Genomic DNA, 21908 nt, shown 5'->3' on the forward strand with positions numbered 1-21908 from the left:
GCTTCTTCAACCATATTTATTAAATTTAAAAAGGTTTCTTTTTCTGGATGAAAGAATTCAGATTCAAAATAAAAAATGGTGATGGACTCTTGCATAATAAACTACCTAGAAATAGTCCTTGAATTCTGGAAAAAATAAAAGAACAATACCACCTGACCAAGCCTACCTAGCCAGACTCAAAGGCAGAGGACTAAGGATGGGAGGGTGGTTATGTTAGTGAGGCTCACTTGGTGCTGGCCTTGGAGCAGAGTTGGGGAAGTTAACTTTCTTTACTTATGATCATTCATGATGCAAGAAGACGTGGCCCAGTTCAGAAGAACGCTGGAGAGCTTTGACCAAGAATGTGCAGGTTATCAAATATTGATCACTCTTTCTGCCCTGCAAACCATGCTTCTTCCTCTGAGTGAGGCGTCTTCGGGAAGATTCAGGCATGCTGCTTTTAGTAGAAAAGGGGTTTTATTTTGGTGGTGGTTTTGATACCATTGAAAGTAACATTGTTATACCAGCTCATCCTGGTGATGAACTCCAGGTTTGCTCTGACTATCAAATCTGTACCTGGGGTTGGTGATTTTACTATGCGTTGGAGTACTCCAACCTGAGTCACAGAGAAGCCAATCAAATCTAATTGTACAAGGGAACTATACTAATAACAAAATGCTGTATTTGTTGCTGCTGAATTTTCACTCCTTTGTCTCCACCACCATATTCCCAGATAAATCACATAGAGCTTTAATGTTCCTTATGAACGTCCGGCCTTAGCCAGGCTTGTTTCTAGTCAGCTCTTCTTAACTTACATTATCCCATCTATCTTTTGCCCCAGACTTATACCTTTCTCTACACCTGTATATCTTTTCTTTCCTTCTTATTCAGTGTCTGGCTGTTTGCCTGAATGCCTGGCCACTTCTGTTCTCTTCTCCTCCTTTTCTTGTTGCTTGATCTTGCCTCCCAGATTTCTCCTCTTGTTTAATCTCTCTGCCTGCCAGCCCTCCCTATCCTTTCTTCTGTCTGACTACTGACTGTTCAGCTCTTCATTAGACAAATCAGGTGTTTTAAAGAGGCAAAGTTACCCAACTTCACAGATTTAAACAAATGCAACATAAAAAAGGGAACATACCTCTGCACTTTTAAACAAATGTTCTTTAGCATAAACAAATGTAACACATCTTAAATTAATATTCCACAATTTATAACGACTATTCATAAAAATAGTTCCTAAGAAGTGAACACCCTCCACACAATGCTTATTGAAATGATAGATGGGTATGGATTTTTCTTTTCTTTTTTTTTTTTAGGGATATGCATTTATTTTTTAAAAATTTGTTTTTATTGAGCTATATATTCTTCTGCACTCTCCTCCTTTCGTCCCTCCTCCTCTTCTGCCCTCTCCCATGATCCCCACTCTCCTAATTTACTCAGGACATCTTGTCTTTTTTCTACTTCCCATGTAGATTAGATACATGTAGATTAGATCTTAGGATTCTCTTTGTTGTCTAGGTTCTCTGGGATTGCTAATTGTAGGCTGTTTTTCTTTGCTTTATGTATAAAAGCCACTTATGACTGGGTACATATTATATTTTTTAGGGTTACCTCACTTAATATGATATTTTCTAGATCCATCCATTTGCCCACAAATTTCAATATGCCATTTTTTCTGCTGTATAGTACTCCATTCTGTAAATGTACCACATTTTCCTTATCCACTATTTGGTTGAGGGGCATTGAGGTTATTTACAGGTTCCAGCTATGACAATTAATGCTGCTATGAACATAGCTGAGCACATGTCCTTGTAATATAATTGAGCTTTCTTTGGATCATAAGGTACATTGTTTCCTAATTTTCTGAGAAATTTCCATACTGATATCCAAAGAGGCTATACCAATTTACACTCCCACCAGCAATGCAGGAGTGTTCCCTTTACCTCACAACTTCTCCTGTATAAGTTGTCATCAGTGTTTTTGACCTTGGCTATTCTTACAGGTGTAAGATGGAATCTCAGAGTTGTTTTAATTTGCATTTCTCTGATGACTAAGGATATTGAGCATTTCCTTAAGTGTCTTTCAGCCATTTTAGATTCTTCTTTTGATAGTTCTATGTTTAGATCTGTATCCCAGTTTTTTTAAATTGTATTATTTGTTCTTTTGATGACCAACTTCTTGAGTTCTTTGTATAATTTGGAGATCAGCCCTTTGATATGTAGGTGGTGAAGATCTTTTCCCATTCTGTAGGCTGCCCGTTTTGTCTTGTTCACGGTGTCATTTGCTTTACAGAAGCTTCTCAGTTTCAGGAGGTTCCATTACACCATCGATACATTGTTTCTTTGTAAAAAATGGTAGATGCCATTCATCCAGTGCCTATAGACATAAGTAAATCTGTTCATACACAAATTTATAGTGGACCTTTGGCTGAGGCTTGTTCTCAACCCCTTGGCTAAATGTCTCTAAGCCATCATGGAACTGTTTTAAAGGCAACACTAACAGACACACTTCCTTCCACAATATCCAGCATAGTCTCGCATACAACACCTATTTTTAAGCTTACAAATCACAATTGACCCAGCAGTCATCAATTGTCAGTAGCTCTTCAGCTAGGTCTATTGTGGTTTTTTTGTTTATTGTTTTTCATGGAAAGAATTTTTAGCAGATCAAAAGACATTTCCTTTGGCATGTAAAACCCCAAAGCACACCATATTGTATAGAATAGATACGATTGCCTTTGTTATAATTAACTTCATTCAAATAAATTGCAAATTAATCTACTCTAATTTGGCTCTGATCAACAAATATCACCAACATTATTTATTCATACATTATATAAAGTTTTCAAAGAGTTTCATGCAGTGCAGACAAAAAAGGATGAGATTATTTAGCCTGAAGTGTAAGGAAGAATTCGCCTTAAGTACCTGCCAGGGGAGCCTGCCAGGTGTTGTCTATCTTCACAGAGCACAGTGAAAACGGGAAACGGCCTTAAACTGTACAGATATTTCAGTTCTGGCAAAACTTTCCTCGCAGTAAGATTAATAAATTTCATTTATAAAGGAATTTCTTTCAAGGTAGAGAGAACCTTAAAGGCAAGATAAAGTATTTTATTGGTCTACATTTTTAAATTCATTTTTTTTCTTTCCTGAGAACTAGAAGGGTAATTTGTAGATAAAATCAGCATATTTCACTTCAAGTCAATAAAAGTATATAGAACTGACTTTGCATATTTCTTTCTTGTAGAGACTTCTGCACAGGAAAATACCTTTGCTTGTCTAGAGACTTCATGGTAATTGAAAGACAGGCTGACCCGAAGGGTGAACATTCCAGTACTGTCACAAAGAGCAGCAAAAACAGAAAGAGCTCCTAGACACAGAACATAAAATGCGTATTTGTGTGCATTTTGTTAAGTGGTGTAAAACCAGAATGCTGCTTTCATTCTGTGGAAAGATCAACTCTTTACACTGAAACACTGTCATTTCAGCCCACAAAGCTGTTTCTTGTCCCACCTCTGCCAAATGCCATGCTTCCTCTCTAGGGTTTGATTCTGTGAGTGGATCTGGGAGGGGATGTCTTGCTGCACGACTTGTAGCATCCGTCTCCGTGCCTTTGAGACTCCCATTCCTCCTCATTTCACCTCATGTATATTAATAGAGAGATTAGTTTCAGTTCTTTCTTGAATAGCTAATCACTGCCAATCAGCATCCAATAATGGTTGCAGGTCAAATCTGATGAGAAAGACGGTGACTTCAAACTGGAAAATATAATTTTTAGTGAAAACAGCAGCCAGAACAGGACCTCAGTCTTGTCACCCAGGCACTAAAGATTTGTTTTTAATTACAAATCTAAGCTTAACATGAGGTATCCTGGGGAGAGCTGGGTCTTCTGTATTGATCTTCTACTTGTTTCAGTATTTCCTTCTGTGACCATTTGAGCTGAGAATCCACATTAGTTACCATCAGGATTGCATGGCCAGTTGTACTTTGGAAAATTCCTCCCAGAAGACCAGGAAAACACATGAATGACTTTGTCTCAGGTGATCGTGTTGAGTGCAGAAAGGGATGATGAGCTTTGGGAAATATTGTTAACACATCACGCGGACCAGCATCACCATGCTGCTTAAGCTTCAGCATAATCCAAAAGCAAAATATTGTGCCAGCTTTTAATACTAGGTTGATAAATGGTTAATAATTAATGCAAGGCTATCCTAAATCTATTTTGACAGTGGTAAACAAGATTTCCAAAACCTAACTGCTAGTGCTGCTGGCACTGGGTATACATTAGTGGTTTGCTCAGGTTGCTGTTCTGGTGTCTTTATGTTTACACTAGGCAGATGTATTGGAATGCAGAACATACAGCCCTGATACAGGGCTCATATGCTCATCTTTTATGAAATACTAACCGGAATTCTTTGACAATCCATTTTTCAAAATTATCATTATAATTTAAAATTCAGAAAATGAGGAAGTTGAACTGGCATCCGTGTCTTATCGGAAATACAGTTATTGAAGATTTAGATGGTTTGGTTTGTGTTATTGCTTTCCTCATTTTGATCTGACATTTCTGTCTGCAAGTAAGCATACCTGCATTCAATTCTTTCTCTTCTTGACTAGAGTATAATGTGCCTAGCTGTTTGAGATTCCTCCATTTGCTTCCCATGGTCATGGACTGTAACCTGGAAGTGTAAAATGAAATGAACTCTTTCTCCCTAAGCTGCTTCTTCCTGGGTCTGTTATCACTGCATCTGAAATGCAACTAGGGAAAGAGATGGATTTGGTATCTTTTCATTTATAAATTATGATATCTGAGGGTTTTTCTTTTCCTGTTCAGTTGTAGAAATTTGTTATATAGGATGGACATTAATACATCAGCAATAATATGTTTTACAATTGTTTTCTTCCAGTTTTTCTTTCAGTGTGCATAATCTTAAATTTGTAAATCCCTTCATAAATCTGTTTCTATTTTGTTGCTTGTGCTTTGGTGTAACCTTGAGATGATGAAAAACATCTGAATTTCTGATTTAAATACTCATTATATTTTGATATATGGGTGTTTGGGCTGCACATATGTTTATGAACTACATGTATGCATATTCACACAAAGACCAGACATATTAAGGTTTCTGATGCTGTGAAGAGAAACCATATGAGCCTGGGAACTCTTAAAAAGAAAAACATTTAATTGGGGTTGGCTTGCAGTTTCAGAGTTTCAGTCCATTATCTTCATGGTGGTGAGCATGACAGCGTGCAGACAGACATGGTGCTGGAGAGATCACTGAGAGTTCTACACCTTGAGCCACAGGCAGCATAAGTGCAAGCGACACTTCTAAGGCTTGAGCTGAGACCTCAAAGTCCACCCCCCCTTGTCTCACACTTCGGCCAACCCAACGAAATCACATCTACTCCAACAGAGCCAATAAGGCTACCCCTCCCAATTGTGTCACTCCCTGTGGGCCTTATGCAAATCACAACACCAGAAGAGAATGCAAGACCCCCTAGAACTGGACTTAGTGGCAATTGTGAGTCACCACATGGGTGCTTATTACCAACTCAGTTCTCTGCAAGAGCAGTAACTTCTCTTAACCCCTGAGCCATCCCTCCAATGCCAAGTCCAGTGTTCTAAATGTCTCTTCATCTGGCTCATTCTGAAAGTTCAAGAGTTAATTCATTAGAAAAAACATATGGTGCAAGATAAGGATCCAGTTTGTCATTTGCTGTGTATATCCTGTTTTCCAAGCACTGCCCTCCTCCTATTATGGAGTCTGGATCCTATTTTTTTTTAAGCATTTTTTTTTATATGCCTATACTAGTTAGTTCTCTTTTTACAAACATAAGGAATTGAAAAGAGGAGTGGTTTAGTTTCTGTCATGTATTGAGAGTACACCACATCATGTTGTGGAAGAAACAGGACATAAGAAAGCTGGTCACATGTATGAGTAGTATAGAGGAAGAAGGCACACAAGAAATGGAACTTGGCTATCAAGCCTCAAGATCTGCTGGCACTGACTTAATTTTCTCCAGCAAGGTTCCACTTCCTAAATGTTCCACAAGTCTCAAAAGAGCACCACAATCAGAAGAGCTGATATTTAAACACAAGAGCCTCTGGAGACTATTTCACATTAACACTACCATAATGTCCAGCTTGACGAAGTTTAAAGCAGCATGTTTGCAAGAAAATTGAAAATTTGAGAAATGTATGTCTGTGACTGTCAGATCCCTGGAACTGGAATTGTAGAGAGGTGTGAGATGCCATGTACATTGGGGGATTGAACCCCAGTCCTCTAGAGCAGCCAGTGATCTGAGCCACTGAGCCATCTCTCCAGCCACTTAGTAGGAAACAAAATGGAAATAAATATTCTAATCATTTCTTAATATACTTTTAGTGCTGTGTGTGTGCGAGCGCATGTGTGCTAGCGTGGTGTGTGTGTGTGTGTGTGTGTGTGTGTGTGTGCACGTGCACACGCATGTGCTCAAATGGGATCTTTCCAAAGGTAGGTCTGGTGACAAAGGGAACACAGGCATTTTTACTGGAATTTTTTAAGACTTGTAGAAGGATGTCAAGAAAAGAGTCTCTCACAGATAGGATCTCAGGAGAACCCAGTCAAGTGGGGATTGATGTAAAATCCAGAAACAGCACAGAGGAAGAATTGACTGGTTCTGACAACTGATGAAAAGGGGCTCATAATGTCTAAAAGGACGTGGGCTTTTACTATAATTTCGTAAAGGTTTTCATGTTTAAGATAGAAAATCCTCAATGAGTCATTCTTCTGGGCCATATTTTTCAGTCTCTACAAGGATATCTCACTATCTTGAGGAGTCTTATAGCTACAAGGCTAGCTAGTTAATTCTCTGCAGTACCTCCATTCTGATAAATAAATAAAAAAAAACAGTGTGGTCTTCTGTATAAAGCAACAGAAACAAATATTGGAAATTCTCCCTTCAGCTTTATAACCTGAACATAATATATAACTCACACATGATTGCTTTATATTTAATATTTCTAGAAAATAATAACAATAGATACTCAAATATGGGTCTCATGCCTAAGAGAAGAATACACACATCTGCAGTGCAGAATCACCCACCCCTCCCATCTCTCCCATTGTAGATGACATCTAAACAAAACGGCAAACTTCCTTCTGAGTTCCTAGTTTTTCCTTGAAGACTTTTTACTTAGTTTTTGTTTGTTTATGGTGTTTAGTGAACCACTAGACTTTTCTTTCTACACATTTGAAAGATGTTCCCTCTTTTGCTTGTAGTAAAGGCCTGATTACATATGGAATCACTAATAACCTTTATACCCCCATGGTCCCTGGATTTCAGAGAACTCTCAACAGAAATAGTCTCAGTCACTATTTCTAATACAACAATTATTGCCCTATGCTTATTTTCCCTTGTATAGTTTATACTAACCTGGACCTGATTTTCCTATTTGTAATGATTATGTCCATGTTCAGTTGCCTGACTTTTCTTTAATACCTGATAATAGTTATAGTTGTTAGGTTTTGGATCTCATGAATAGCAAATTGAGGCTAGACCTGTTTGGTATGTCTCACCAGACTAGTTAAACCAGTCGTCAATAATCAGAAAAACAATTAAAATTTTTTTTTGATGAGAAGAAGTTTTTGAGTGGATATGATATTAAGTGTATACAGATTGATAAAGTACTTTGTAGATTAGAATGGACAGTGAAATAATTGTGAACATAATTGCGATTATGAACTTTGACAGTCTTAAAATTGCAAAAGTGTTTTAAAAAGTGAATCTATTTTTGAATTCTACTTACATAAATCAATTAAATCAGATATCTGAATGGAGATGGGGTATCTCTACTTCTCCTTGAAAATGGAAAATAGATGATTTTCTAGTTCTTGTGGTTCTATCATCAAAAACAATAGTGTGTTATTGTGTGAGGACCGGCATTAGTCACATGTTCCAGGACTTGACAACGAATGTTGGGGAAGGGTAGAAGAGGTTTGTGCTGATTTATTATGAGTGATTTAAGTGCCACCAAGGGAAAATCTATTCAAGTGGTGCCTTCAGGATGCTGCAGCATTGAGTCTCTCTGAAGACAGACTACAGTCAGGCATTCAGTGCTAGGTTCTAGCTATACCTCTCTGAAATTATTCTGCTCTCAAGGATGTAGCAGTTCACATAACGCAAAAAGAACTTTAAATGCATGTGTCAATGGGTAACAGGATAAAAACAATTCCATCACTAAGGTTTATCACTTCGTAATTAACAAACCATGTCTTTTTTTATCTATTGTTTAACTTCCCTTATTTTGTGCCCCCGAATTAATTCTAGGATAGTGTTTGATGATTGCAGTAGGAATCAAAGAACTCATACAAACATGTATCGTTCTACTGAGTCTGAGGAAATGCAATTGACTGGTTAGTTGGAGTTAATAGTGACAGGAGCCATCATTTTCCCTAATATTAAACTTGTAGAGGTAACCCAGACTCAGAAAGACAAACACGGTATGATACTCCCTCATAAGTGGATTGAAGATATAAAGCAAAGCAAAAGATAATCCATAGCTTCAGAGAATTGGGAGTGTGGGGGCCAGAAGAGTGTGAAAGGGGAGAAGGGGGGAAAGATGGGGAGTGGGAGAAATGTACAGCCAATAAAAACAATAGGAAAAGTTTAAAAAATTGATTGCCTACAAATAAAAGTAGCATTATATACACAAACAAAACATGAAGTGATATTGTCAATTATACATTGCAACTACTTGGTTTCAAAAAATTAATAGGTAGATGATATAGATGGTATAGATGGGTTGATAATAGATGATAAGTAGATATAGTGATGGCCTCAAATATACATAAATAAAACTGAGTAACAATGCAGGTTGACAGAGTGACTGGACAATCCGCAACTAGAACTTGACTGCTCCAATATACTTTGCTCCATTGTCATCATTATAGTTTAATAATACTATTTTTACATCTGATTTATTTTCTTCGAAACTAAACAATTTAACTATGTGTAGAAAGAGAAGCTACTCTTCAAATATGTGATATGTCTTGTAGTATTGTTCCATAAAAACAAAATTAACAGCCCGTCAGTCAATGTGGTAAACATGATACACTGAAAGCAGAAAACTAGACGGGACACTGTTTAGTTTATGTGATGCCTGTTGTCTCATGGCAGCTGTTCTCTACACAAGACACATTGAACGACGACGCTGCTATTAAATCGATTCTGTGTGGACACTGAGAGTCATTTGAATGCAACTGAAGATTTTCAATATTGTTTCACAAGGGAATCAATAGAAATTTTTGTTTTGTATTGAGTGACTTAAGCTATACTCAAAGTTCATTTTTCTACCTGAACAGATCTGTGATATAAAATTATAGATATTAAATTACCTAGACTGTCTCAGTTTTGCTATTTCATTCATTCTAAGACTCACAAGCATTCACTAATCTGTGAACAAATATACATACACATATGAATTCTTTATGATTCCAAAACTTTCTAGCTAATTGGTGAAAATCTTTCCACAATGTTGTTTTCGAATTTCACAGTGTCATACCATTCTACTTTTATATATTAGCAAAATTTTTCAAATGTAAACTAATGGTTATATGTTATATCAAAGTTCATATAAATCTAATATAGCTAAAAGGGTTCAGAGCAAGGTTTTTGTTTTATGTATCATTTTTTAATAGAGAGTTTGAAACTGTCAAAGCAAGACCTGTAAGAAATTCCCTCAAGTTGTTCTGTGAATTCAATAAAAAGACTAATGGGTTCGACCAGAAAGATATTTGCTCAAAATATGTCTGTTAAGATTTTATCCCAAACTCACAGGTAATATCTCCCAATTATACATGCAAAAAATGCATTGAACGAGAGGCTGCTTGTTTTTGCAGTGGTGCATTGTGTAGTTATCCTGACTTCAAACAGGCATCCCTCTCACCTTGTTCTCCTGCATTCAGGGTGATCAGCACAAGCCTCATACACACTTAAATTTCACCAGCCCGAGATTTCATGTCTATATCTACAAGTTTTTTTTTTTTTTTTTAAATCTTGTATGAAAAGAAGGTTTAGCCAACTTTTATTTCAGAGACATTCAGGAGGGCTTGACTTCATCCATTTCTTCATACAATGACAGGGAAGAATATCTGGGTCTGAGGATAGCTCAGTGGGTAAACTGAGCAAGCCACGGGACCCGAGTTTTTTTTTTTTTAAACATTTTTTTCTTTTTATTGTTTATTTATTTATTAAAGATTTCTGCCTTCTCCCCACCACCACCTCCCATTTCCCTCCCCCTCCTCCATAAAGTCCCCCTCCCTCATCATCCCTAAGAGTAATCCGGGTTCCCTGCCCTGTGGGAAGTCCAAGGACCACCCACCTCCATTCATGTCTAGTAAGGTGAGCATCCAAACTGCCTAGGCTCCCACAAAGCCAGTACGTGCAGTAGGATCAAAAACCCATTGCCATTGTTCTTGAGTTCTCAGTAGTCCTCATTGTCCATTATGTTCAGCAAGTCCAGTTTTATCCCATGCTTTTTCAGATCCAGGCCAGCTGGCCTTGGTGATTTCCTGATAGAACATCCCCATTGTCTCAGTGTGTGGGTGCACCCCTCGCGGTCCTAAGTTCCTTGCTCGTGCTCTGTCTCCTGCTCATGATTTGGACCTTGAGATTTCAGTCTGGTGCTCCAATGTGGGTCTTTGTCTCTGTCTCCTTTCATCGCCTAAATGTTTTTCTTTGGGTTCACCTTCTTAATTAGCTTCTCTGGGACCACGCATAATAGGCTCAACGTCCCCTATTCATGGCTAGAAACCAAATATGAGTGAGTACATCCCATGTTCCTCTTTTTGGGTCTGGCTCACCTCACTCAGGATAGTGTTTTCTATTTCTGTCCATTTGCCTGCAAAATTCAGGAAGTCATTGTTTTTTACTGCTGAGTAGTACTCTAATATGTATATATTCCATACTTTCTTCATCCATTCTTCCATTGAAGGGCATCTAGGTTGTTTCCAGGTTCTGGCTATTACAAACAATGCTGCTATGAACATAGTTGAGCATATACTTTTGTTGTATGACAGGGCATTTCTTGGGTATATTCCTAAGAGTGGTATTGCTGGGTCCAGGGGTAGGTGGATCCCGAAATTCCTGAGAAACCGCCACACTGTTTTCCAAAGTGGTTGCACAAGTTTGCATTTCCACCAGCAATGGATGAGTGTACCCCTTTCTCCACAACCTCTCCAGCTCAAAACTCAAGTCCAAATGGATTAAAGACCTCAATATCAGTCCGAACACACTGAACCTGATAGAAGAGAAAGTGGGAAGTACTCTACAACACATGGGCACAGGAGAACACTTCCTATGTACAACCCCAGCAGCACAGACATTAAGGGCATCATTGAATAAATGGGACCTCCTGAGACTGAGAAGCTTCTGTAAAGCAAAGGACACTGTCACTAAGACAAAAAGGCAACCCACTGAAGATCTTCACCAACCCTGCAACAGACAAAGGTCTGATCTCCAAAATATATAGAGAACTCAAGAAAGTAGACCGTAAAGGGCTAATCAACCCAATTAAAAAAAAATGGGGCACTGAGCTGAACAGAGAATTCTCAACAGAAGTTCGAATGGCCAAAAGACATTTAAGGTCATGCTCAACTTCCCTAGTGATCAGGGAAATGCAAATCAAGACAACTTTAAGATACCATCTTACACCTGTCAGAATGGCTAAAATAAAAAACACCAATGATAGCCTTTGCTGGAGAGGTTGTGGAGAAAGGGACCCGAGTTTGAATCTCCATATTCATGTAGGAAGCCACATGCTGTGGTGTGCATTGTAATTTCAGTATTCCTACAGTGCCAGGCTAGAGGCTAGAGACCTGGGTAGTGGAGATGGGAAAGTTAGTTTCAAGCTCACGCACTAAGTTTCTGAGAATATTGTGCATGTTACCAGATACACAGGACACCTTGTGTTCACAAGGCAGAAGATAAGAGGAACCAACTTCCAAAGTTGCCCTAAATTCTGCATGTATTCTGGGTCCCCTGTGTGCCTGCATTAACATATATGCACATATACACAATATAATTTTTATTTTTTAAAAATTTTGATGTTAGATTTATTTACTCCTTGGTAGGCACTGTTTTCATAGTCTGTTTTTCACAAATAATATTGACTTCTGAGCTTGTTTTCTAAAACATAGAAATATATTTCAAATCAAATCAAGTGTTTTACTCAGCATAATGACTCATCAAATTGACTCTGTCTGCATTAACTGAGAGAACTGGGTTTTAAAATTCATTTCCATAAACCTTCTGAGAGTATCTGAGTTTTACTAATCAATTTATTTGTAACAAGACAGTAACTATGTCCCTTAGTTTTTGGTTTGGGATAACTTTTAACAGTTTATAAAATGTAATATTTTATGAAGTAGTTTCCATTTTCTATTTTCCACGGCAAAATAAACACATTATAAAACCTACCATGTTAGCAAAAGAGACTATGATGAAATAGTTCTACAGTAGCTCCTTTTAAACCTTCCGATGATAAGAGAATCATCTTCATTGTCTCGCAGAGTTTGAGAATTCTAGAGATACTCAGGGTGAGAACTCCTCCAAAGCTTTTGTTTTTCTATATTGGCTAAAGTACATGTTACCACAGCACATCTCTCAGAGCCTCTCCATCATGCTAATCATGGGTAGGCACACACACAAGCAAAGGGTTGCTTTAGAATCTCATGAAATCACTAAAACTCTTCTCCTGCAAAGAAGTAGCTCTTATCTACATGCATGGTACATGCTGTTCCACCTGGGAGTTCTGAACATGACGTTTCATACAAAGCAGACAGTCTTACAGGTCTCGCTACATGCTTCCCTGTCATCATCACAGAATTTGGCTTCTGAACATTGGTGTTTTTGGGTCTCTCAGGCTTTTCCATTCCCCTTGCTCATCTCTGCGACTAGTTCTTTGTAGAAGCTGGGAAGCATTGAGGGAAGACGAACATCGCTTTCGAGGTTTCAGTCATTACTGTTCTTCTTAAAATTACTGATTTTTCTCTGAATGGAAACACTTTCACTAAAGCATTTGGCTTAGTGGAAATCAGGACAAGCCTCATACAAACTTAAACTTGTTGTATGTTTAATTCATATTAACGGAAGCAATTGTCCTAAGGTTTTCTTTCTTCTTCTGTTTTCCAGGTTTCTTGAGCACAGGGGATCAGGCTGCCAAAGGAAACTACGGGCTCCTTGACCTCATCCAGGCCCTAAGATGGACTAGCGAGAACATTGGGTTCTTTGGTGGTGACCCCTTGCGAATCACTGTGTTTGGATCAGGCGCTGGGGGCTCATGTGTCAACCTGCTGACTTTATCCCATTATTCTGAAGGTAACCGTTGGAGCAATTCAACCAAAGGTATTATGCAGGTTGCAAATTTTGACAATTTTGGTGTCTGCATGCCACCGCCATCAGAACTACGTGATGCTCTGTAGATACTTCTCTGTTTCAACTGAGTGTTAGCTTGGGCTTAGTAACTGCTTAAAGCTGTGTTCTTAGCCTTTCTGTGCATGTTTACATTTCTGTCAGGCTCTTTTCTGTCTTCCACGGAGCTGGGGAATGTGTTCTTCCAAGTCCACTTCATGATGCTTAGCATTGCAGGCATTTTCCTTTCTGTCGAGGATGATCTGAGGGAAAGTCAGAGAAATACTCAACACTCTGTCCTCTCCATTTATCCGTAATCAAAATCAAGTATTTCAAACATCGGTGCTTGCAGCTCTTGACTGGCATGGAACTAATGAGGCAGGCAAAAACTAGTTTGTCTGGAAATGTGGTTCTTCTTTTTGCTAAGGAAAGAATAGATATTTGATTAGTTTGCATGCGTGATCCAAAATTGTCAAAGCGTTGAGGTCACTAATAGAGCCTTTGACTACAAAGAAAAACACATCTGGTTTTGTGGTTTTTCTATTTTCCACTCAAGTTTGTTTTTTCCTCCCAGAGTCTGGCAAAGTGGCATGGAGCACGAGCCTTCTTTAGTCCACAAAATGTGTTGATTTCCATTTTCTGGTTTTGAGCACTTTCTCTTAAGTGCCTGCCATCTTACCAGGCATTCAGTCGCTCATTACAGTCCCATTATTGACTGGATTACAATTGCATTATTAAATGTAAGAACAGAAGAGCTCACAAAGCAAATACTTTCTATCTATTATTTATACATAACAAAGGAGAAAGCAGAACAGTCATCACCAGAGAGCGTCTTTGATGTCTGCATCCTCGTTGTTATTGTGTGCGTGAGAAAAACAAGTTAGTCATCGTCAAGTGAAACTCATAGAGAATCTCAGCTTCCGAAAATAAAATATTTGCTTTTGTAATTTGTAATTGTGTGCACGTGTGTGAAGGGGTGGCATACACATGTAAATGCCACTGCCCACAGAGGCCACAGTCATCAGAGTCTCCAGCATTAAGAGCTACAGGGGGTTGCAAGCCATCAGAGAAGGGTGCTGGCCACTGAGCTCTGCCTCAGGATGAGCATAGAGTATTACACCCTTCTGACCCTGAGCCGTCTCTCCAGCCCCAAGAACAGTCAATATGTGCTCAGAACACATTTTTAGTTGTCAAAGAAACATTTGAAATTCTAAGACAACAGCCAATCCTTAGTAATTATGTCACTTTGATATAACTTATTGCCATGGTTTACACGGCATCTCATTATCAATGGTAGGATTCTGGTGTCAAGGAACACGATGAAAAAGATGTAACAGTTTTAATTGAGTAGATACGCTGCTCTATAATAAAATTGCTTATTTTGAAGTGATAAAGGTAGAGCTTTTAGTTAAGCAAATTAGATTCTCCTATTCTTAGTACGGAATGAGTGCTACTACTTAGCAAAGTTAACACTGGGAACTTATACAGAACTCTTGGGATCATGTGATCCAATGTGGGCCTAAAACTAGCGTCAGCCAGTATCACAAGAGCACTGGATAAGGAGACAAATCAATTTAGCAGGCGCTCGTCACTTGGTGGACAGTGAGCAGTAGCACATGGTTCAGCAAGCAGCTGAGTCACCTTCCACCACACTCCTTATATCTGTTTTTCATTGGAGACAGACTTGACTTTGATCTTCTTCAAAACCCCTCCCAAGAGCTGCCTGGTCCTACTAGGATGGCCACGGAAAATTCCCTGAAATTCTCAGATCGTCTCTGCCACAAGGCAGACCTGGAATTTTGAGGGTATAAATCCAGTGAAGGGTTCCGTACTTCTCATGGCTGCTGATTCCAGGAGTCCCCAAAATCTTACATATACTTAACAAAGCCTTCTCACCAATGCTAAAACAAATAGCTATCCTGGAATCATCTAGTCACCAAATTTCAAGTGATACTTAACATAATGTGATAAATAACATTTGATATATTTAGTGTCACTAAGTGCCTGAGATAGAAAGAATACTGCTTTTAAATGATCACCTTTATTTTAGTCATAAATATTTTATTAGTAAAATACGTCTCTACTCAAATATCAACAGACCCTCCATTTGTCACGTTGCTGAAATATCTATAATTTGCTCTGGTAAACTTTGCCTTATCAAAGCAAAATGTATTCAAAAAACCAAAAATAATTCAGTATTGTTTGTCCTTTTGAGCATTTTAAAAATTATCTAAAAATCACATTAATAGCATACGCAAATACATAAGCATGTATGGAGAGGGCTCTGGAACCCATTCACACAAGACTTCCACATTTGGTGTAAAGAACTATTTTCTCATTAACATGTATAAATAATTGAGCATGGTTTTTAAGTGAATGAAAACTTACCCAAACCTGGAAGTGAATAGTAGACATGAATTTTTAAATAAAATAGATAACCTATATACCTTTAAAAATTCTATTAGCAAATACTCCAGTGAATCAAGTGTATTTGTAAATTTTAATAACATACATCTCTTATTGCACGTACAGCCATAATTTATAGTCGTTAAATGAATCAAGTAAAAAAAAAAAACAAACAAACTGGTCCATGTATGTGCCATGTTTTCTAATAAAAACAGCAACACTCATTCAACAGTAGAAAAAGTTTAATTACCTCCTTCACACTATTCCTGCTGATGTTTTTCTTCTAACTTAGTGAAGGCACTGCTTAGGTTGTCTTCTTCGGAAAGATGAATATTCATTGTATGGTATCTGTCAGAGAGATCTACAAATAGTATGTCATAAGTTATATTCTGTTTTGTGTGATTATCAGTGACATCCCCAGGGTATTGACAAGTCTCAAGTCTTAAATTCTGTGTGAGACCCAAACAATAATTTTTTCATATGTAATCTAGTAAAACAAGTATAACACAGTCATTTTGAGTGAAGCTGGATATGAAGCCAAATTAAAAGAAAAATTCCAAGCAGACCATGCAGCCTGATGAGAAGGCAGAGGGTAGAATTGGATTTATCCTGTCGGTGTTGATGATTGTCTCTATTACTCATTAAGTAAAATATTTGAATCCTTGAAATACCCATATGTTCCAACTCCACCTTTTCTCCTTACTATGTCCTTGAGAATGCAAAAATTTTGAAATCCAAAGAAAATTCTGTTGGAATTATAAAACCTAGGCCCATTTCACTGGTACCTTATACCCTGGGGATAGCTTTATGTACCTTCTGTCAGACATAAAGTATGTGTGTTTTCAGTTGTACTTGGGATATTATATACATGTCTTAAATATCAGATGTTACTTTGGGACCATAGCATTATTCAATAATCATGCAAAAACTCTTGTTGATTTCCCTATAGGACTTTTTCAACGAGCAATAGCTCAGAGTGGAACAGCCCTTTCCAGCTGGGCTGTTAGTTTCCAGCCTGCAAAATATGCTCGCATGTTGGCCACAAAAGTTGGCTGCAATGTGTCAGATACAGTGGAGTTAGTGGAATGCCTACAGAAGAAGCCTTACAAAGAGCTTGTTGATCAAGATGTGCAACCAGCCCGATACCACATAGCCTTTGGACCTGTGATCGATGGTGATGTAATTCCAGATGATCCTCAGATACTCATGGAACAAGGAGAGTTCCTCAACTATGACATCATGTTAGGAGTTAACCAAGGGGAAGGGCTGAAGTTTGTTGAAAATATAGTAGATAGTGATGATGGTATATCAGCCAGTGATTTTGACTTTGCTGTTTCTAATTTTGTTGATAATTTATACGGATATCCTGAAGGGAAAGATGTTTTGAGAGAAACCATAAAATTCATGTATACTGACTGGGCTGATCGTCATAACCCCGAAACCAGAAGGAAGACGTTGTTGGCTTTGTTTACAGACCATCAGTGGGTAGCACCTGCTGTGGCTACAGCAGACCTTCACTCAAACTTTGGTTCGCCTACGTACTTCTATGCCTTCTATCATCATTGCCAAACAGATCAAGTTCCAGCTTGGGCTGATGCAGCTCATGGAGACGAGGTTCCCTATGTGCTGGGGATCCCCATGGTTGGCCCGACAGAGTTATTTCCTTGCAATTTCTCCAAGAATGATGTGATGCTGAGTGCAGTAGTAATGACATATTGGACAAATTTTGCTAAAACGGGGTATGTATCAGACAAATCAGACAAATTATAACTTAGTTATAATTTTAATAGCAAGTGCCCTTTGAAATATTTTTGAACAATGTATATATATGCTTAAATTGTCTAAAATACTTTTCTTTGTATGTTTGTTTCTTTGTTCTATGATTCCAGGGATTGAAACCAGGACCTTTCACATGCTAGAACACATACTCCATCACCATAGAGGATTAAACCCCATATTAAAAATTACTTTTATATTGTAGTGTTTTAAAGTTATTGCCTTACTACTTTTGGATCTTAAAAGTATATTAAGAAAGACTTGTATCTTTATTTTATTGCTCTATGACAACATTACTTTGGCTTCTCACTTACATTGGTCGTAGAATTACAGTTTTCAGCAGTGACAAACATTGTGTCCTAGTACCCACCAGTTCATAATAGTGTATGCATAATACTCTATGAATACATAATATTTTATTCATCTTGGATTCTATTAACATAGAAAGGAACCTGAGGTTCTGGCAGCTTAATATACATATTGCTTTGCAGGGTAGGTAAGCAGTGTGTTGATGTCCATGTCTTCATATGCCAGTCCCAAACCCTGAATTCACTCTTTGCTGCAATGCTGTTTTGGTTGCACTATTTCTAAGAAAAGTCAAACATGCTATGTGAATTAAACTTTTGCTTAATTTGATTAGTGTGTGTGTGTGTGTGCGTGTGTGTGTGTGTGTGCACATGTATGTGCTCATGTGAAGAAGTGCTGTGCTGTACTTATGGATGTTAGAGGACAACTTTTGTAGAGTTTGTTCTTTCCTCCCTCCTGTTCACTGATTCCAGGGATTGAACTCATGCAGGCAGGTTTGTCCAGAAAACCCATAGATGGCTGAGCATTTTCTTATGAACCTTTTGACTAGATGGTAATCTCAAAATAAACAGGGACAACGAATGTGAAACTCTTTTACTTAAATTGCTAAATCGAGGCATGTGGCAAGTTAATATTAGAACATAATTTTGCTGAGTTAACTCTTCAATTAGACATTAAACATAATATTTTGACTAACTAAGCAAAAGAGCAAAACGTGTGTCCTCATAGATTCTTTCTTTTCTTTCCACCCCTTTTCCTAGTGATCCAAATCAACCAGTTCCTCAAGATACAAAATTCATTCATACCAAGCCCAACCGCTTTGAAGAAGTAGCATGGACCAGATATTCCCAGAAAGACCAACTTTATCTCCACATTGGCTTAAAACCAAGAGTCAAAGAGCATTACAGAGCCAATAAGGTAAATCTCTGGTTGGAGCTGGTACCTCACCTGCATAATCTCAATGACATTTCTCAGTATACCTCGACAACAACGAAAGTGCCATCCACAGACATCACTCTCAGACCAACCAGGAAAAATTCCACACCTGTCACGTCAGCCTTTCCTACTGCCAAACAGGAAGATCCCAAACAGCAACCGAGTCCCTTCTCGGTGGATCAGAGGGACTACTCCACAGAGCTGAGTGTCACCATCGCCGTGGGGGCGTCTCTGTTGTTTCTGAACATCTTGGCTTTCGCTGCCCTTTACTACAAGAAGGATAAGCGGAGACACGATGTCCACCGGAGGTGTAGCCCTCAGCGCACAGCCACCAACGATCTGACCCATGCTCCAGAAGAGGAAATCATGTCCCTCCAAATGAAGCACACTGACTTGGATCATGAGTGTGAGTCCATCCATCCACACGAGGTGGTTCTTCGGACCGCCTGCCCCCCAGATTATACCCTAGCAATGAGGAGGTCACCTGATGATGTTCCTTTAATGACACCAAACACTATCACAATGATTCCCAACACTATACCAGGGATTCAGCCCTTACACACATTCAACACATTTACTGGAGGACAGAACAATACACTGCCCCATCCCCACCCCCACCCCCATTCACATTCAACAACCAGGGTATAGCCAGATGAGAGAGACAAACTGCTTTTTTTTTCTGATGGAGTGCAGTAAAAGATTGTTGAAGACTCCTTGGCTTTCAACTTGGAAGACTCTCACTATTTAATTAAGGAGGAATATTATGTGAATATACATATCAAGAACTTTGGTGGTTTTGAGAAATGAATTGTATATAGATATACACACAAATCAACTTTACAAAAACAAATTTCAATTGCTTGAAGCAATTGTTCTGAATGATACTTTTTCATTCACATTCAAGAATTAATTTGTTGAAGATTTAAGTTACATACTGGAGTTAGGCATGTGGAACACCAAACAGGAAAGTACTGTGTCTGAAATACTTAAAAAAAAAAAAAGAAAAAGAAAAAAAAGAAAGGAAAAAAAGGAAAAGAAACGAAAAGAAAATCAACTATGAATATGCACAAGGGACACACCAATGGAATGTCAGATAATTTTCGTCAGTTTTCATTTGGAGCCCTTTTATTGTGTAGACCATATTTGCATAAGTACACAGAGCACCGATGCTGTTAATGACATAGCAAAGGCTCATGCTGAATATTGCCAGTAAAACAAAGAAGTTACAGACTGGCAGGTACAACATTATCACATAAGTGCTGTCAGTACTAAGTCGTGGGGATCAAGGAGACTGGATATTTTTAGCACGATGTGCATGATAATTTATATGCTTGGTGGCTGTGCTGCTGATTAAGACGTAATTAAAATTCTTCTCATCCCATTGGAGTTTTTAATAGGAACTTCCTCCATCAATTGGCAGAACCTAAAGAAGATTTTATAAGGGGCAAAAGTAATTACAATAAAATAATTTGCAGTAGTTTCGATAATAGAGGGAATAGCTATTAAAGTCTATGGAGAAACTATAGGTACAGAGGTGAATACTCACTGATATGAGTCCCAGAAAATTTCCTTTGAGTTTAATGATATTTTCATCCCCATAGAAGTAATTTATAGAAATACACTCTAATTGGACACGTGTTAGCTGCAGATCTATAATTTGCTGCGGGTTTGTTACTCTGAAGTTTGTCCCTTTAGGTCAGGTGAAGTGTTACAGTTTTTCAGGGTGTAAGGATGCCCCAATAGTACCGCTCTGATTACAGTCCTCAGTTAATTGATTTACTCATGTTGCATGGCAAAATGTTTACTACTAATAATTCAATATCAAGTTCAGTCCCCTTCACACTGCTTCTCTTTCTCACGGAGGTTCACCTGAATTTCCTCATGAGATCTCAGTAGAGGACAACATAGGTGCAGAAGCTAGGGGAGTCAACAGCTGGAGGGTTCGTCTTTCACACATGTGCAATTTCAAATGAATTATCTAAGACCACAGGAAACTCTGAAACCCTGTTGTTTACCAGTAATATCGGTATACCACAGACCTTTCCAAATGTTTGTATATGTAATCAGATGTACATTTATATTAAAAATGAGATGGACTTAAAGAGCACATCCTGATAAAATGATTTCTCTCTTATCTGTACTATATTTCTATTAGACTAAAGTTATGTGATTTTTTTTTACCTTTTTTCAGATGACTAGCAATTTTGATAGTTTGTAAGATAACGCAAAGGACTTTCTCTGACTAACTGAAGTAACAGAAACCTTTCTTTCCAGCTACCCTTTTTCAAGAATTGAAAGCTTATTATACAAAAGAAAACACTTGTATACTACTTGATGGGAAGGACTTTGTGTATCTATCTCGACCACGTCAGTGGTCCCTGGGTGAAATAAAGATAATCTGGATAATGACAATTAGACAACTGCTAAGAGTCATGGTCTTTGTCATTAAAGAGCTAAAATGTTTATTGTTGTTTTGTCTTCTATTTTGTTTTTCCAAAAAAGAATTCTAAAACAAAAGAAACAAGAGTGTCTCAGAGTCATTTTTCTAGAACGGTCTGGGTTTGGAAGACATCTAGGCAACTGTAGAAAACATAACTGTATTCTGAAAAGCAGGTCTCCTTTCAAATGAGACTCCAGAAACTTCAGTGCCACCAGCTTAGACATTCCAGTACTCATGAAAAACATTACCTTTGTGATTTTAAATATCCTTCCCCGAGGCGCCATGCAAACATGGTGCCCATTGCTTTCACTTAAAAACACAAGCTCTTACGTTGCTCACCAGGGGAAAAAATCTACCAGAAAAGAGAAATAAAGGTGAAATATTTCATGAAGTAAGTTATCTCTGCTATAATACAGGAGTGGTTAGAGGAGCATACATTTAAAAAGTGCTCTCCTTCAAGAAAATTTGCAAGTGCTAAGAAAGATATTGAGCTAACACTAAAAGATAAAAATCTACTTCAAGAAACTTAAATGATTATAGCTTCTACTCCAAAGTACTAAATATCAATAAAATGTTAAGAATTGTCTCATTTAACAAACAGTCTCTGTCATAAGCAAAGTCTGCAACATCCAGAATAGTCTACTCGGCATCGAGCTGATCACGCTTTAGACTTTGAGCTG

At 38.1% G+C, this 21908-nt stretch overlaps 1 protein-coding gene across 5 annotated transcripts in view; it reads left to right on the forward strand.

Annotated features, from left to right (window-relative positions):
- Positions 1 to 21237, forward strand: part of Nlgn1 (neuroligin 1) — an 872651-nt gene extending 851414 nt beyond the window's left edge. For 3 of the 5 annotated variants that reach the window (XM_057756953.1, XM_057756956.1, XM_057756954.1), the window contains 3 exons: positions 13146 to 13358; positions 16720 to 17509; positions 18614 to 21237. In XM_057756953.1, coding sequence (XP_057612936.1) covers positions 13146 to 13358; positions 16720 to 17509; positions 18614 to 19436 — 1826 coding nt within the window. In that variant the 3' untranslated portion in view covers positions 19437 to 21237. The remainder of the gene's footprint in view (positions 1 to 13145; positions 13359 to 16719; positions 17510 to 18613) is intronic. The other 2 variants (XM_057756955.1, XM_057756957.1) reach the window with 1 other exon arrangement.
- The last annotated feature ends 671 nt before the right edge of the window (positions 21238 to 21908 follow it).

The sequence above is a fragment of the Chionomys nivalis genome, chromosome 24 (genome assembly GCF_950005125.1).
Source record: "Chionomys nivalis chromosome 24, mChiNiv1.1, whole genome shotgun sequence".
NCBI lineage: Eukaryota > Metazoa > Chordata > Mammalia > Rodentia > Cricetidae > Chionomys > Chionomys nivalis.